Source organism: Coregonus lavaretus (assembly GCF_964263955.1).
Source record: "Coregonus lavaretus genome assembly, contig: HAP1_SCAFFOLD_236, whole genome shotgun sequence".
NCBI classification, from domain to species: domain Eukaryota; kingdom Metazoa; phylum Chordata; class Actinopteri; order Salmoniformes; family Salmonidae; genus Coregonus; species Coregonus lavaretus.
Genome location: NW_028163050.1, coordinates 70,804 through 87,398, shown reverse-complemented (window position 1 = coordinate 87,398; position 16,595 = coordinate 70,804). Strand labels below are relative to the sequence as shown.

The 16,595-nt window shown below is 43.8% G+C and overlaps 1 protein-coding gene across 1 annotated transcript in view; it reads left to right on the top strand.

Annotated features, from left to right (window-relative positions):
• LOC311118545 (sorting nexin-30-like) overlaps window positions 1–14,529 on the top strand; it is a 61,872-nt gene extending 47,343 nt beyond the window's left edge. The window contains exons 6-8 of the mRNA XM_084193337.1: window positions 5,258–5,350; window positions 11,082–11,237; window positions 13,596–14,529. Coding sequence (XP_084049463.1) covers window positions 5,258–5,350; window positions 11,082–11,237; window positions 13,596–13,673 — 327 coding nt within the window. The 3' untranslated portion in view covers window positions 13,674–14,529. The remainder of the gene's footprint in view (window positions 1–5,257; window positions 5,351–11,081; window positions 11,238–13,595) is intronic.
• The last annotated feature ends 2,066 nt before the right edge of the window (window positions 14,530–16,595 follow it).

Sequence of the window (16,595 nt, the reverse complement as noted above, 5' to 3'; positions counted from 1 at the left end):
CTAACCCAGTCTTGTTTCTATTCATTCACTCTGCTAACAAACCCAGTCTTGTTTCTATTCATTCACTCTGCTAACAAACCCAGTCTTGTTTCTATTCATTCACTCTGCTAACTAACCCAGTCTTGTTTCTATTCATTCACTCTACTAACAAACCCAGTCTTGTTTCTATTCATTCACTCTGCTAACAAACCCAGTCTTGTTTCTATTCATTCACTCTACTAACTAACCCAGTCTTGTTTCTATTCATTCACTCTGCTAACAAACCCAGTCTTGTTTCTATTCATTCACTCTACTAACTAACCCAGTCTTGTTTCTATTCATTCACTCTGCTAGCAAACCCAGTCTTGTTTCTATTCATTCACTCTACTAACTAACCCAGTCTTGTTTCTATTCATTCACTCTACTAACAAACCCAGTCTTGTTTCTATTCATTCACTCTACTAACAAACCCAGTCTTGTTTCTATTCATTCACTCTACTAACTAACCCAGTCTTGTTTCTATTCATTCACTCTACTAACAAACCCAGTCTTGTTTCTATTCATTCACTCTGCTAGCAAACCCAGTCTTGTTTCTATTCATTCACTCTGCTAACTAACCCAGTCTTGTTTCTATACATTCACTCTGCTAACTAACCCAGTCTTGTTTCTATTCATTCACTCTGCTAACTAACCCAGTCTTGTTTCTATTCATTCACTCTACTAACTAACCCAGTCTTGTTTCTATTCATTCACTCTGCTAACTAACCCAGTCTTGTTTCTATTAATTCACTCTGCTAACTAACCCAGTCTTGTTTCTATTCATTCACTCTACTAACAAACCCAGTCTTGTTTCTATTCATTCACTCTACTAACTAACCCAGTCTTGTTTCTATTCATTCACTCTGCTAACAAACCCAGTCTTGTTTCTATTCATTCACTCTGCTAGCAAACCCAGTCTTGTTTCTATTCATTCACTCTACTAACTAACCCAGTCTTGTTTCTATTCATTCACTCTGCTAACTAACCCAGTCTTGTTTCTATTCATTCACTCTACTAACTAACCCAGTCTTGTTTCTATTCATTCACTCTACTAACAAACCCAGTCTTGTTTCTATTCATTCACTCTACTAACTAACCCAGTCTTGTTTCTATTCATTCACTCTACTAACTAACCCAGTCTTGTTTCTATTCATTCACTCTGCTAGCAAACCCAGTCTTGTTTCTATTCATTCACTCTACTAACTAACCCAGTCTTGTTTCTATTCATTCACTCTGCTAACTAACCCAGTCTTGTTTCTATTCATTCACTCTGCTAACAAACCCAGTCTTGTTTCTATTCATTCACTCTGCTAGCAAACCCAGTCTTGTTTCTATTCATTCACTCTACTAACTAACCCAGTCTTGTTTTTATTCATTCACTCTGCTAACAAACCCAGTCTTGTTTCTATTCATTCACTCTACTAACTAACCCAGTCTTGTTTCTATTCATTCACTCTGCTAGCAAACCCAGTCTTGTTTCTATTCATTCACTCTGCTAGCAAACCCAGTCTTGTTTCTATTCATTCACTCTGCTAGCAAACCCAGTCTTGTTTCTATTCATTCACTCTGCTAGCAAACCCAGTCTTGTTTCTATTCATTCACTCTGCTAGCAAACCCAGTCTTGTTTCTATTCATTCACTCTACTAACTAACCCAGTCTTGTTTCTATTCATTCACTCTACTAACTAACCCAGTCTTGTTTCTATTCATTCACTCTGCTAGCAAACCCAGTCTTGTTTCTATTCATTCACTCTACTAACAAACCCAGTCTTGTTTCTATTCATTCACTCTACTAACTAACCCAGTCTTGTTTCTATTCATTCACTCTGCTAGCAAACCCAGTCTTGTTTCTATTCATTCACTCTACTAACTAACCCAGTCTTGTTTCTATTCATTCACTCTGCTAGCAAACCCAGTGTTGTTTGTCACATCACTCTGCTAACTAACCCAGTCTTGTTTCTATTCATTCACTCTACTAACTAACCCAGTCTTGTTTCTATTCATTCACTCTACTAACAAACCCAGTCTTGTTTCTATTCATTCACTCTACTAACTAACCCAGTCTTGTTTCTATTCATTCACTCTACTAACTAACCCAGTCTTGTTTCTATTCATTCACTCTGCTAGCAAACCCAGTCTTGTTTCTATTCATTCACTCTGCTAACAAACCCAGTCTTGTTTCTATTCATTCACTCTGCTAGCAAACCCAGTGTTGTTTCTATTCATTCACTCTACTAACTAACCCAGTCTTGTTTCTATTCATTCACTCTACTAACTAACCCAGTCTTGTTTCTATTCATTCACTCTACTAACAAACCCAGTCTTGTTTCTATTCATTCACTCTACTAACAAACCCAGTCTTGTTTCTATTCATTCACTCTGCTAACTAACCCAGTCTTGTTTCTATTCATTCACTCTACTAACTAACCCAGTCTTGTTTCTATTCATTCACTCTACTAACTAACCCAGTCTTGTTTCTATTCATTCACTCTGCTAACTAACCCAGTCTTGTTTCTATTCATTCACTCTGCTAGCAAACCCAGTCTTGTTTCTATTCATTCACTCTGCTAACTAACCCAGTCTTGTTTCTATTCATTCACTCTACTAACTAACCCAGTCTTGTTTCTATTCATTCACTCTGCTAGCAAACCCAGTGTTGTTTGTCACATCACTCTGCTAACTAACCCAGTCTTGTTTCTATTCATTCACTCTACTAACAAACCCAGTCTTGTTTCTATTCATTCACTCTACTAACTAACCCAGTCTTGTTTCTATTCATTCACTCTACTAACTAACCCAGTCTTGTTTCTATTCATTCACTCTACTAACTAACCCAGTCTTGTTTCTATTCATTCACTCTGCTAGCAAACCCAGTCTTGTTTCTATTCATTCACTCTGCTAACTAACACAGTCTTGTTTCTATTCATTCACTCTACTAACAAACCCAGTCTTGTTTCTATTCATTCACTCTGCTAACTAACCCAGTCTTGTTTCTATTCATTCACTCTACTAACAAACCCAGTCTTGTTTCTATTCATTCACTCTGCTAACTAACCCAGTCTTGTTTCTATTCATTCACTCTACTAACAAACCCAGTCTTGTTTCTATTCATTCACTCTACTAACTAACCCAGTCTTGTTTCTATTCATTCACTCTACTAACTAACCCAGTCTTGTTTCTATTCATTCACTCTACTAACAAACCCAGTCTTGTTTCTATTCATTCACTCTACTAACAAACCCAGTCTTGTTTCTATTCATTCACTCTGCTAACTAACCCAGTCTTGTTTCTATTCATTCACTCTACTAACTAACCCAGTCTTGTTTCTATTCATTCACTCTACTAACAAACCCAGTCTTGTTTCTATTCATTCACTCTGCTAACTAACCCAGTCTTGTTTCTATTCATTCACTCTGCTAGCAAACCCAGTCTTGTTTCTATTCATTCACTCTGCTAACTAACCCAGTCTTGTTTCTATTCATTCACTCTACTAACTAACCCAGTCTTGTTTCTATTCATTCACTCTGCTAGCAAACCCAGTGTTGTTTGTCACATCACTCTGCTAACTAACCCAGTCTTGTTTCTATTCATTCACTCTACTAACAAACCCAGTCTTGTTTCTATTCATTCACTCTACTAACTAACCCAGTCTTGTTTCTATTCATTCACTCTACTAACTAACCAGTCTTGTTTCTATTCATTCACTCTGCTAGCAAACCCAGTCTTGTTTCTATTCATTCACTCTGCTAACTAACCCAGTCTTGTTTCTATTCATTCACTCTACTAACAAACCCAGTCTTGTTTCTATTCATTCACTCTGCTAACTAACCCAGTCTTGTTTCTATTCATTCACTCTGCTAACTAACCCAGTCTTGTTTCTATTCATTCACACTACTAGCAAACCCAGTCTTGTTTCTATTCATTCACTCTACTAACTAACCCAGTCTTGTTTCTATTCATTCACTCTGCTAACTTACCCAGTCTTGTTTCTATTCATTCACTCTGCTAACTAACCCAGTCTTGTTTCTATTCATTCACTCTGCTAACAAACCCAGTCTTGTTTCTATTCATTCACTCTACTAACAAAACCAGTCTTGTTTCTATTCATTCACTCTGCTAACTAACCCAGTCTTGTTTCTATTCATTCACTCTACTAACTAACTCAGTCTTGTTTATGCACGCACGACTGTAAGTCGCTTTGGATAAAAGCGTCTGCTAAATGGCATATTATTTTTATTTATTATTTATTTGTTTCTATTCATTCACTCTGCTAACTAACCCAGTCTTGTTTCTATTCATTCACTCTACTAACTAACCCAGTCTTGTTTCTATTCATTCACTCTACTAACAAACCCAGTCTTGTTTCTATTCATTCACTCTACTAACTAACCCAGTCTTGTTTCAGTCACATCAATCTACTAACTAACCCATTCTTGTTTGTCACATCACTCTACATTTTACATTTTAGTCATTTAGCAGACGCTCTTATCCAGAGCGACTTACAGTTAGTGAGTGCATACATTTTTCATACTGGCCCCCCGTGGGAAACGAACCCATAACCCTGGCGTTGCAAGCACCATGCTCTACCAACTGAGCTACACAGGGCTTGTTCCTAACCCAGTCTTGTTCAGTCACATCACTAACAAACCCAGTTTTGTTTCTAACCAATTATTGTTTCAGTCACATGACTCTACTAACTAACCTAGTCTTGTTTCAGTCACAGCACTCTGCTAACTAACCCAGTCTTGTTTCAGCCACATCACTCTGCTAACTAACCCAGTCTTGTTTCAGCCACATCACTCTACTAACTAACAACCCCAGACTAGTTTCTAAACCAGTCTTGTTTGTCATATCACTCTACTAACTAACCCAGTCTTGTTTCAGTCACTTCTCTGTACTAACCCAGACTTGATTCACTCACATCACTCTGCTAACTAACCTAGTCTTGTTGCTAACCCAGTCTTGTTTGTCACATCACTCTACTAACTAACCCAGTCTTGTTTGTCACATCACTCTAGTAACTATCCCGGTCTGGTTACTACAAGAAGAGGAGTTGAGTTGGAGAATGTTTCCTCCACCAAAATCTCTCACTTTCTCTAACAACCCATCCTGTTTCTTTTGTTGTTTCATCTCCAATAAAAACAGATATTAAACTATGATTTGAGTAAGAAGTCTGGATTGTAATTATGAGCAGAATGAGCGGGATAGATTTAACATCTGGTGTCTCTCTGCTATGTCAGACTGTGCTGAAGAAGAGGGACAACGTCCAGGCGGAATATGAGGCCAAACTGGAAGCTGCTGCGCTCCGGAAAGAAGAGAGGCCAACAGCCAAGGTGAGTCTAGTCTACTCAGCACCCTATGGGTCCTAGCCAAAAGTAGTGCACCGTATAGGGAATAGGGTGCCATTTGAGATCCATAGGAGCCTACAGCAATGTCTCTAAACCAGTTACTGAACACTGACAAGCCTAAAATTAGACAGCTTAGTTTAATAGCAGGTCATAAAACTAAGTTTTTCTTTGTTTCTGTGGTTGGATGAGCCAGTTTTCTTCTCATACCTACTGTAGCTAGTTCTAATTCTGTACGAAGTCAATGCTAATGCTAACGATCTATGCTTTTCCCCAACCATTCCTTTTGCCCCTTTTAGCGTGGTGCTATGCCCATTGAAGCAGACTCCCAGCATAGCCACATGCCCATAGAGCCTTGTTTCCCTAGCAGTTTACCCATAGTACCTTGCTTAGAGTGCTATATGTTCCTAGCAGTTTACCCATAGGATTTGTATTTATTATTGATCCCCATTGCCAAGGCAGCAGCTATTCTTCCTGGGGTCCAGCAAAATTAAGGCAGTTATACAATTTTCAAAACATTACAATACATTCACAACACACTGTGTGCCATCAGGCCCCTACTCCACCACTACCACATATCTACAGTACAAAATCCATGTGTACGTGTGTGTATAGTGCGTATGTTATCGTGTGTCTGTGTCTATGTTTGTGTTGCTTCACAGTCCCCGCTGTTCCATAAGATGTTTTTTTTATCTGTTTTTTAAATCAAATTTTACTGCTTGCATCAGTTACTTGATGTGGAATAGAGTTCATGTAGTCATGGCTCTATGTAGTACTGTGCGCCTCCCATAGTCTGTTCTGGACTTGGGGACTGTGAAGAGACCTCTGGTGGCATGTCTTGTGGGGTATGCATGGGTGTCTGAGCTGTGTGCCAGTAGTTTAAACAGACAGCTCGGTGCATTCAACATGTCAATACCTCTCACAAATACAAGTAGTGATGAAGTCAATCTCCTCCACTTTGAGCCATATTATTAATGTTAGCTCTCTGTGTACATCCAAGGGCCAGCCGTGCTGCCCTGTTCTGAGCCAATTGCAATTTTCATAAGTCCCTTTTTGTGGCACCTGACCCCGACTGAACAGCAGTCCAGGTGCAACAAAACTAGGGCCTGTAGGACCTGCCTTGTTGATAGTGACCTGCCTTGTTGATAGTGCTGTTAAGAAGGCAGAGCAGGGCTTTATTATGGACAGACTGAACAGTAGGACCTGCCTTGTTGATAGTGCTGTTAAGAAGGCAGAGCAACACTTTATTATGGACAGACTGAACAGTAGGACCTGCCTTGTTGATAGTGTTGTTAAGAAGGCAGATCTGCGCTTTATTATGGACAGACTTCTCCCCATCCTAGCTACTGTGGTATCAATATGTTTTGACCATGACAGTTTACAATCCAGGGTTACTCCAAGCAGTTTAGTCTCCTCAACTTGCTCAATTTCCACATTATTTATTACAAGATTCAGTTGAGGTTTAGGGTTTAGTGAATGATTTGTCCCAAATACAATGCTTTTAGTTTTAGAAATATTTAGGACTAACTTATTCCTTGCCACCCATTCTGAAACTAACTGCAGCTCTTCGTTAAGTGTTGCAGTCATTACAGTCGCCATAGTAGCTGACGTGTATAGTGTTGAGTCATCCGCATACATAGACACTCTGGCTTTACTCAAAGCCAGCGGCATGTCGTTAGTAAAGATTGAAAAAGGTAATGGGCCTAGACAGCTGCCCTGGGGAATTCCTGATTCTACCTGGATTATGTTGGAGAGGCTTCCATTAAAGAACACCCTCTGTGTTCTGTTAGACAGGTAACTCTTTATCCACAATATAGCAGGGGGTATAAAGCCATAACCCATATGTTGTTCCGGTAATGTCAAAAGCCGCACTGAAGTCTAACAAAACAGCCCCCACAATCTTTTTATCATCTATTTTTCTCAGCCAATCATCAGTCATTTGTGTAAGTGCTGTGCTTGTTGAATGTCCTTCCCTATAAGCGTGCTGAAAGTCTGTTGTCAATTTGTTTACTGTAAAATAGCATTGTATCTGGTGAAACACCATTTTTCCCAATAGTTTACTACGGGTTGGTAACAGGCTGATTGGTCGGCTATTTGAGCCAGTAAAGGGGGCTTTACTATTCTTAGGTAGCGGAATGACTTCTGCTTCCCTCCAGGCCTGAGGGCACACACTTTCTAGTAGGCTTAAATTGAAGATATGGCAAATAGGAGTGGCAATATCGTCCGCTGTTATCCTCAGTAATTTTCCATCCAAGTTGTCAGACCCTGGTGGCTTGTCATTGTTGATAGACAACAATACTTTTTTCACCTCTTCCACACTCACTTTACGGAATTCAAAATTACAATGATCGTCTTTCGCAATTTGGTCAGATATACTTGGATGTGTAGTGTCAGCGTTTGTTGCTGTCATGTCATGCCTAAATTTGCTAATCTTGCCAATGAAAAATCATTAAAGTCGTTGGCAATATCAGTGGAGTTTGTGATGAATGAGCCATCTGATTCAATGAATGATGGAGCAGAGTTAGCTTTTTCCCAAAAAAATGTCATTGAAGGGGCTCCAAAGCTTTTTACTATCATTCTTTATGTCATTTGTCTTTGTTTCATAGTGTAGTTTCTTCTTCTTTCTATTCAGTTTAGTCACATGATTTCTCAATTTGCAATACGTTTGCCAATCGGTTGTGCTGCCAGACTTATTTGCCATTCCTTTTGCCTCATCCAACTCAACCATACCATTTTTCAATTCCTCATCAATCCACTGGGATTTAACTGTTTTTGCAATCATGTGCTTAATGGGTGCATGCTTATTAGTAACTGGAATAAGTAATTTCATAAATGTGTCAAGTGCAGCGTCTGTTTGCTCCTCATTACACACCACGGACCAACAAATATTATTTACATCAACAACATAGGATTCACTACAAAACTGATTGTATGACCTCTTATACACTATATTAGGCCCAGCCTTTGAAACTTTGGTTTTCCGAGATATTTACGTTTACATTTAAGTCATTTAGCAGACGCTCTTATCCAGAGCGACTCACAAATTGGTGCATTCAACTTATGATAGCCAGTGGGATAACCACCACCCCTCTCTACTGCAGGTTCTGTTCCCTGCCCCCTCTCTACTGCAGGTTCTGTTCCCTGTCCCCTCTCTACAGCAGGTGCTTAGTTCTGTTCCCTGTCCCCTCTCTACAGCAGGTTCTGTTCCCTGTCCCCTCTCTACAGCAGGTTCTGTTCCCTGCCCCCTCTCTACAGCAGGTTCTGTTCCCTGTCCCCTCTCTACAGCAGGTTCTGTTCCCTGTCCCCTCTCTACAGCAGGTTCTGTTCCCTGTCCCCTCTCTACAGCAGGTTCTGTTCCCTGTCCCCTCTCTACAGCAGGTTCTGTTCCCTGCCCCCTCTCTACAGCAGGTTCTGTTCCCTGTCCCCTCCCTACAGCAGGTTCTGTTCCCTGTCCCCTCCCTACAGCAGGTTCTGTTCCCTGTTCCCTCTCTACAGCAGGTTCTGTTCCCTGTCCCCTCTCTACAGCAGGTTCTGTTCCCTGTCCCCTCTCTACAGCAGGTTCTGTTCCCGGTCCCCTCCCTACAGAAGGTGCTTAGTTCTGTTCCCTGTCCCCTCCCTACAGAAGATGCTTAGTTCTGTTCCCTGTCCCCTCCCTACAGAAGGTGCTTAGTTCTGTCCCCTGTCCCCTCTCTACAGCAGGTTCTGTTCCCTGTCCCCTCTCTACAGCAGGTGCTTAGTTCTGTTCCCTGTCCCCTCCCTACAGAAGGTGCTTAGTTCTGTTTCCTGTCCCCTCTCTACAGCAGGTTCTGTTCCCTGCCCCCTCTCTACAGCAGGTTCTGTTCCCTGTCCCCTCCCTACAGAAGGTGCTTAGTTCTGTTTCCTGTCCCCTCTCTACAGAAGGTGCTTAGTTCTGTTCCCTGTCCCCTCCCTACAGAAGGTGCTTAGTTCTGTTCCCTGTCCCCTCCCTACAGAAGGTGCTTAGTTCTGTCCCCTGTCCCCTCCCTACAGAAGGTGCTTAGTTCTGTTCCCTGTCCCCTCCCTACAGAAGGTGCTTAGTTCTGTTCCCTGTCCCCTCCCTACAGAAGGTGCTTAGTTCTGTCCCCTGTCCCCTCCCTACAGCAGGTGCTTAGTTCTGTCCCCTGTCCCCTCTCTACAGCAGGTTCTGTTCCCTGTCCCCTCTCTACAGCAGGTGCTTAGTTCTGTTCCCTGTCCCCTCCCTACAGAAGGTGCTTAGTTCTGTTTCCTGTCCCCTCTCTACGGAAGGTGCTTAGTTCTGTTTCCTGTCCCCTCTCTACAGCAGGTTCTGTTCCCTGTCCCCTCTCTACAGCAGGTGCTGTTCCCTGTCCCCTCTCTACAGCAGGTGCTTAGTTCTGTTCCCTGTCCCCTCCCTACAGAAGGTGCTTAGTTCTGTTTCCTGTCCCCTCTCTACAGCAGGTGCTTAGTTCTGTTCCCTGTCCCCTCCCTACAGAAGGTGCTTAGTTCTGTTCCCTGTCCCCTCCCTACAGCAGGTGCTGTTCCTTGTCCCCTCTCTACAGCAGGTGCTTAGTTCTGTTCCCTGTCCCCTCTCTACAGCAGGTTCTGTTCCCTGCCCCCTCTCTACAGCAGGTTCTGTTCCCTGTCCCCTCCCTACAGAAGGTGCTTAGTTCTGTTCTGTTCCCTGTCCCCTCCCTACAGAAGGTGCTTAGTTCTGTCCCCTGTCCCGTCTCTACAGCAGGTTCTGTTCCCTGTCCCCTCTCTACAGCAGGTGCTTAGTTCTGTTCCCTGTCCCCTCCCTACAGAAGGTGCTTAGTTCTGTTTCCTGTCCCCTCTCTACAGCAGGTTCTGTTCCCTGTCCCCTCTCTACAGCAGGTTCTGTTCCCTGCCCCCTCTCTACAGCAGGTTCTGTTCCCTGTCCCCTCCCTACAGCAGGTGCTTAGTTCTGTTCCCTGTCCCCTCCCTACAGAAGGTGCTTAGTTCTGTTCCCTGTCCCCTCCCTACAGAAGGTGCTTAGTTCTGTTCCCTGTCCCCTCCCTACAGAAGGTGCTTAGTTCTGTTCCCGGTCCCCTCCCTACAGAAGGTGCTTAGTTCTGTTCCCGGTCCCCTCCCTACAGAAGGTGCTTAGTTCTGTTCCCTGTCCCCTCCCTACAGAAGGTGCTTAGTTCTGTTCCCGGTCCCCTCCCTACAGAAGGTGCTTAGTTCTGTTCCCTGTCCCCTCCCTACAGAAGGTGCTTAGTTCTGTTCCCTGTCCCCTCTCTACAGAAGGTGCTTAGTTCTGTCCCCTGTCCCCTCCCTACAGCAGGCGCTTAGTTCTGTCCCCTGTCCCCTCCCTACAGAAGGTGCTTAGTTCTGTTCCCGGTCCCCTCCCTACAGAAGGTGCTTAGTTCTGTTCCCTGTCCCCTCCCTACAGAAGGTGCTTAGTTCTGTTCCCGGTCCCCTCCCTACAGAAGGTGCTTAGTTCTGTTCCCTGTCCCCTCCCTACAGAAGGTGCTTAGTTCTGTTCCCTGTCCCCTCTCTACAGAAGGTGCTTAGTTCTGTCCCCTGTCCCCTCCCTACAGCAGGCGCTTAGTTCTGTCCCCTGTCCCCTCCCTACAGCAGGTGCTTAGTTCTGTCCCCTGTCCCCTCTCTACAGAAGGTGCTTAGTTCTGTCCCCTGTCCCCTCCCTACAGCAGGTGCTTAGTTCTGTTCCCTGTCCCCTCCCTACAGCAGGTGCTTAGTTCTGTCCCCTGTCCCCTCCCTACAGCAGGTGCCTGCAGACGTGGAGAAGTGCCAGGACAGAGTGGAGTGTTTCAATGCTGACCTGAAGTCAGACTGGGACCGCTGGCAGGACAACAAGAGACAAGACTTCAGACAGCTACTGACTGGCATGGCCGACCACAACATCCACTACTATGAGAAGGTAAGAGGGGAGACTTCAGACAGCTACTCACTGGCATGGCCGACCACAACATCCACTACTATGAGAAGGTAAGAGGGGAGACTTCAGACAGCTACTGACTGGCATGGCCGACCACAACATCCACTACTATGAGAAGGTAAGAGGGGAGACTTCAGACAGCTACTGACTGGCATGGCCGACCACAACATCCACTACTATGAGAAGGTAAGAGGGGAGACTTCAGACAGCTACTGACTGGCATGGCCGACCACAACATCCACTACTATGAGAAGGTAATACAGCTACTCACTGGCATGGCCGACCACAACATCCAGTACTATGAGAAGGTAAGAGGGGAGACTTCAGACAGCTACTGACTGGCATGGCCGACCACAACATCCAGTACTATGACAAGGTAAGAGGGGAGACTCCAGACAGCTACTCACTGGCATGGCCGACCACAACATCCACTACTATGAGAAGGTAAGAGGGGAGACTTCAGACAGCTACTGACTGGCATGGCCGACCACAACATCCACTACTATGAGAAGGTAATAACAGGAGACTACAACAGACTGCTGCATGTTGTTATCATGTGTCCATTCAAGAAGGGTTGTAGTACTTTGCTTTGAAAAGGAAAACGTTTCTTATTTATCCAATGTATTTTCACGATTTCACTAATATCATCAATCTATCAATCGTAGCAGGTTTTAGGCTCATTAAGTCAAATCCTGTCTATTTGTTTTTTTAAGTATAATTTATTTTCCTACAACATAATATAATAATAATATAATAATAAGCCATTTAGCAGACGCTTTTATCCAAAGCGACTTACAGTCATGTGTGCATACATTTTTACGTATGGGTGGTCCCGGGGATCGAACCCACTACCCTAGCGTTACAAGCGCCATGCTCTACCAATTGAGCTACAGAGGACCACATAAATTGAAATTGATACTGTTGCTGCTTCCTGTTGTCATCGATTTTTGATGTATAGCCCAGTGTCAAAACACAGGTTTTTAACTTCCAAATGTATAATCAATATGTTGAAGACATACAAGTTACTCCCTACACACGTGTCACACTTGTGTTCAGATTACTTATATTTAGCTAATTTAGAAGGCTACCTTATAAACTGCACACACACCAACATTTACCAAGCGGCCACTCTAAACTGGAAATGATTAGCTTGTTCTACCGTAATCAATAGTGCGCGCAAATTAATCCCTCACATTAAATACAAAATACATCGATATTGGATAGAAATCAATGGAACTGAGACAATTAAATGCAGCGTTCTTCTAAAAGACACAAGGAACTCTGTATACTACATATATCTGTTGATATATGAGAACATGTAGTAGCCATTTATCAACTCATCTCCTTGAGCCACAATGTTTATGGTAGATGACCCATATGAAAAGGAAAACGCAACACTTTTTTTGACTGGATTATTATTTTTTTTTTACAAATCATCACCTTCACAGGTAGTTCTATATAGTGACAGGGGTTGGCTTTCATTTGAGTGATAGCTAGCTTGACTGTCAAATCTGTGTATTTGTTTGTGTCCAGCGACTTTTATACAGAGTGCGCCTCGATTTTTCCTCGCCATTTGAGTTTGAAAATTATCAACTGCGTTTTAAGTTAGTTGTTGCGCATTTGATAAAATCAACGGTATCAAACCATAGATATTAATCTGTTTTAAAGAGGATGTGTAATTCCACTCAATTGGTAGTAACACAAACTGTCCACCTTAGTGCAATATATAAAAGAATGTCATATTGTAAAATAATTCACCATGCCAATTTAGGATGATGTTATATGTCTCCCACTCACAAACTATTGCAATGATTACATCTATTTCTCACTCATTTAACCATTTGGAGAGTTAAAAAAATGATCTCCCAACACAATTACAACCGTGCCTTCTAGACTAGTGATTTCATGGTGTCTGTGCAGCAGGCTGAAGGTTCACCATCCCTGGTTAAATAAACGAAGGCAAAATAAACAGTAACACATTCTAACTAAAGGTATTAAAGCCCTTTGGTGACTTTTGACAATGGAATTTAGCAGATGACTAGCTACACTAAGCCTGATGCCAGAATACTGTCCAGGCTGTGCTACATTTCACAGCCTGGGTCAACAGGAAGTAGGAAGGGGCTGTAGAGGAACTAAAAGGGCCTGGGTCAACAGGAAGTAGGAAGGGGCTGTAGAGGAACTAACAGAGGAGAACTGAACCGAGTGTAACTATCATAATCCGGGTTACACCAAGAAAGACATTTAGAAACCTTTTATCTCGTGTCTTTGGATGCATTCAGTGTCACTCTGTCTCTGGTCATATCTGTCGGTTAACTCTTACCACCTCTCTGTGTGTTTCAGTGCCTTGCTTCGTGGGAGTCTGTCATTCCACTACTACAGGACAAGCAGCCACAGGAGACCCAAACAGAGGAAGACTGAAACGGCCAGCTGCCCTCTGGAGCACAGCGGAAAGTGGACATAACATCTGAAACGCTTCCTCTACCCGAGTTACCGGTGTCAGACACAGACACTGTCGAAGGGAGATTGCCAAGGAAATGGGGCTACAGACGGAAGTCTTTTTAGTTTTGGTGTTTCTATTTGTGAAACCCAGTCAGTGGAACATCCCATCCTGCCTGCTGGGCATTGTCTCACGTCAGGTAGCGCAACGGCCGTCTGCACTGATCTGTCTGATAACTTGCAAAGACTTGCGAAAAAGAAGTTTGGCTACAATATGCTGTCCTAACAGTCGAAAATGTTACCAAGGTGACATCGTCCACTAAAAGCCCCTTACATCATCTAAAAGAGTCAGAGTTAATCTTACCAAAATATATCAACCTGGAGCTAATATCAACCTGGAGCTAATATAAACCTGGAGCTAATATCAACCTGGAGCTAATATAAACCTGGAGCTAATATAAACCTGGAGCTAATAAGTCTTCGCTACCTGATTCTACATCTAACTAAAGCGTTCTGTGGCGGTAGAATCAGTATTCATGAAATTCGAAATGTGCACTAAAATGAGCTAGTTAACGTGTCAGCTGGCTAGTGTTTGCTGGCTAGTGTCTGCTGGCTAGTGTCTGCTGGCTAGTGTCTGCTGGCTAGTGTCTGCTGGCTAGTGTCTGCTGGCTAGTGTCTGCTGGCTAGTGTCTGCTGGCTAGTGTCTGCTGGCTAGTGTCTGCTAGCTAGTGTCTGCTGGCTGGCTGAACCAGTCTCAAATCAACCCATGTGAGAGGAAAGGCAGGGAGGCTAACAACGCCAGTTCACACACTCGATGCGGAATACTCCCTGTAGCTCGATGCGGAATACTCCCTCTAGCTCGATGCGGAATACTCCCTCTAGCTCGATGCGGAATACTCCCTGTAGCTCGATGCGGAATACTCCCTGTAGCTCGATGCGGAATACTCCCTGTAGCTCGATGCGGAATACTCCCTGTAGCTCGATGCGGAATACTCCCTCTAGCTCGATGCGGAATACTCCCTCTAGCTCGATGCGGAATACTCCCTCTAGCTCGATGCGGAATACTCCCTCTAGCTCGATGCGGAATACTCCCTCTAGCTCGATGCGGAATACTCCCTCTAGCTCGATGCGGAATACTCCCTGTAGCTCGATGCGGAATACTCCCTGTAGCTCGATGCGGAATACTCCCTCTAGCTCGATGCGGAATACTCCCTCTAGCTCGATGCGGAATACTCCCTCTAGCTCGATGCGGAATACTCCCTGTAGCTCGATGCGGAATACTCCCTGTAGCTCGATGCGGAATACTCCCTCTAGCTCGATGCGGAATACTCCCTCTAGCTCGATGCGGAATACTCCCTCTAGCTCGATGCGGAATACTCCCTCTAGCTCGATGCGGAATACTCCCTGTAGCTCGATGCGGAATACTCCCTCTAGCTCGATGCGGAATACTCCCTCTAGCTCGATGCGGAATACTCCCTCTAGCTCGATGCGGAATACTCCCTCTAGCTCGATGCGGAATACTCCCTCTAGCTCGATGCGGAATACTCCCTCTAGCTCGATGGGGAATACTCCCTCTAGCTCGATGCGGAATACTCCCTCTAGCTCGATGGGGAATACTCCCTCTAGCTCGATGGGGAATACTCCCTCTAGCTCGATGGGGAATACTCCCTCTAGCTCGATGCGGAATACTCCCTCCAGCTCGATGCGGAATACTCCCTCTAGCTCGATGGGGAATACTCCCTCTAGCTCGATGCGGAATACTCCCTCTAGCTCGATGCGGAATACTCCCTCCAGCTAGCTAACTGAAGCTCTAGCTAATGAACAAATGAGTTTTCATGATATCTGTTCCGCCGTGATTGGTTCTACAGCACAGCTGACTGCTCTCTGTGATGTCATCACATTGGCCAAATGTAGCGAGAGACAGTGCGAGCTTGTCAGAGTCGCATGCCTGCTGATTACTGAGAACAGTCTCATACCTTTGGTGCCTCTCAACCTCATCAACAAGCTGGCAAACTAGCTAGCGTATGGCCCTTCAAACAAGCTTGCGCTAGGCTGCTAGCTGGAGACAAGTTTGCTCAGCTGATCGAGCATGGTTTGCCGTAGAAGCCAGTGTGTCATAGCTACTGAGAGCGGAGTGATTTTCAGAATTAGGAACTAGTTGTTAGGCGGATGAGCAAAATCTTGATGATTAGAGATGAGTTCCACGTCCTACATGACAGATGGGTTGAGGGACGAGCGTCGCGTAGGAGTGACGCCATCTGACGTGAGACAATGGCCTGCTGGGAAAATCCATGGAGCAGAGTGGATGGTACCGTGTCTGTCTGGAAGCCCTGTTCTGTACCAAAATAGCCCTGGGTCGTATTCACTAGAAACCAAACAGAAGAAAACAGACAACCTGAACTTGTCCAATAAGAAACTCATTTTGTGTTGCAGAACGCTTTGCGTTGTTTAACGTTTTTCTACGGTGTGCATTAATGAGTATGACCCTGATACCATAGACAGGGTGACCTAGAAGCTTTCTGTCCCACCGGCCGGCCAAAGGATTAGCCAATGAAGAGACCGAAATGAGAGTCAAGACAACTAATATTAGGGTGTCCAAACGCCCTTTGGTGATGACGTTTCACTTCTTTATGTTCAAAAATACATTTTACCAAGACAAATATGATTATTCATGTTCTGAATCGTTCAGTGGGGTCTTTCTCTAACATATCATTAAATCCAAAAAGTCAGATGTTTTAACCCAATACATCCGATAATAAGCACCAAGCTCTGTTGACATAGCAGTGCAGGTGTCTCGTAAGAACTTTTGAAGATTTTACATTTTGTAGTCGTCGTCTTCAAAGTTGTTTCCGCGTGTCGCAAAAAGCTAAATTAGCATGACACAAGCTGAATTAAATGTAAAAG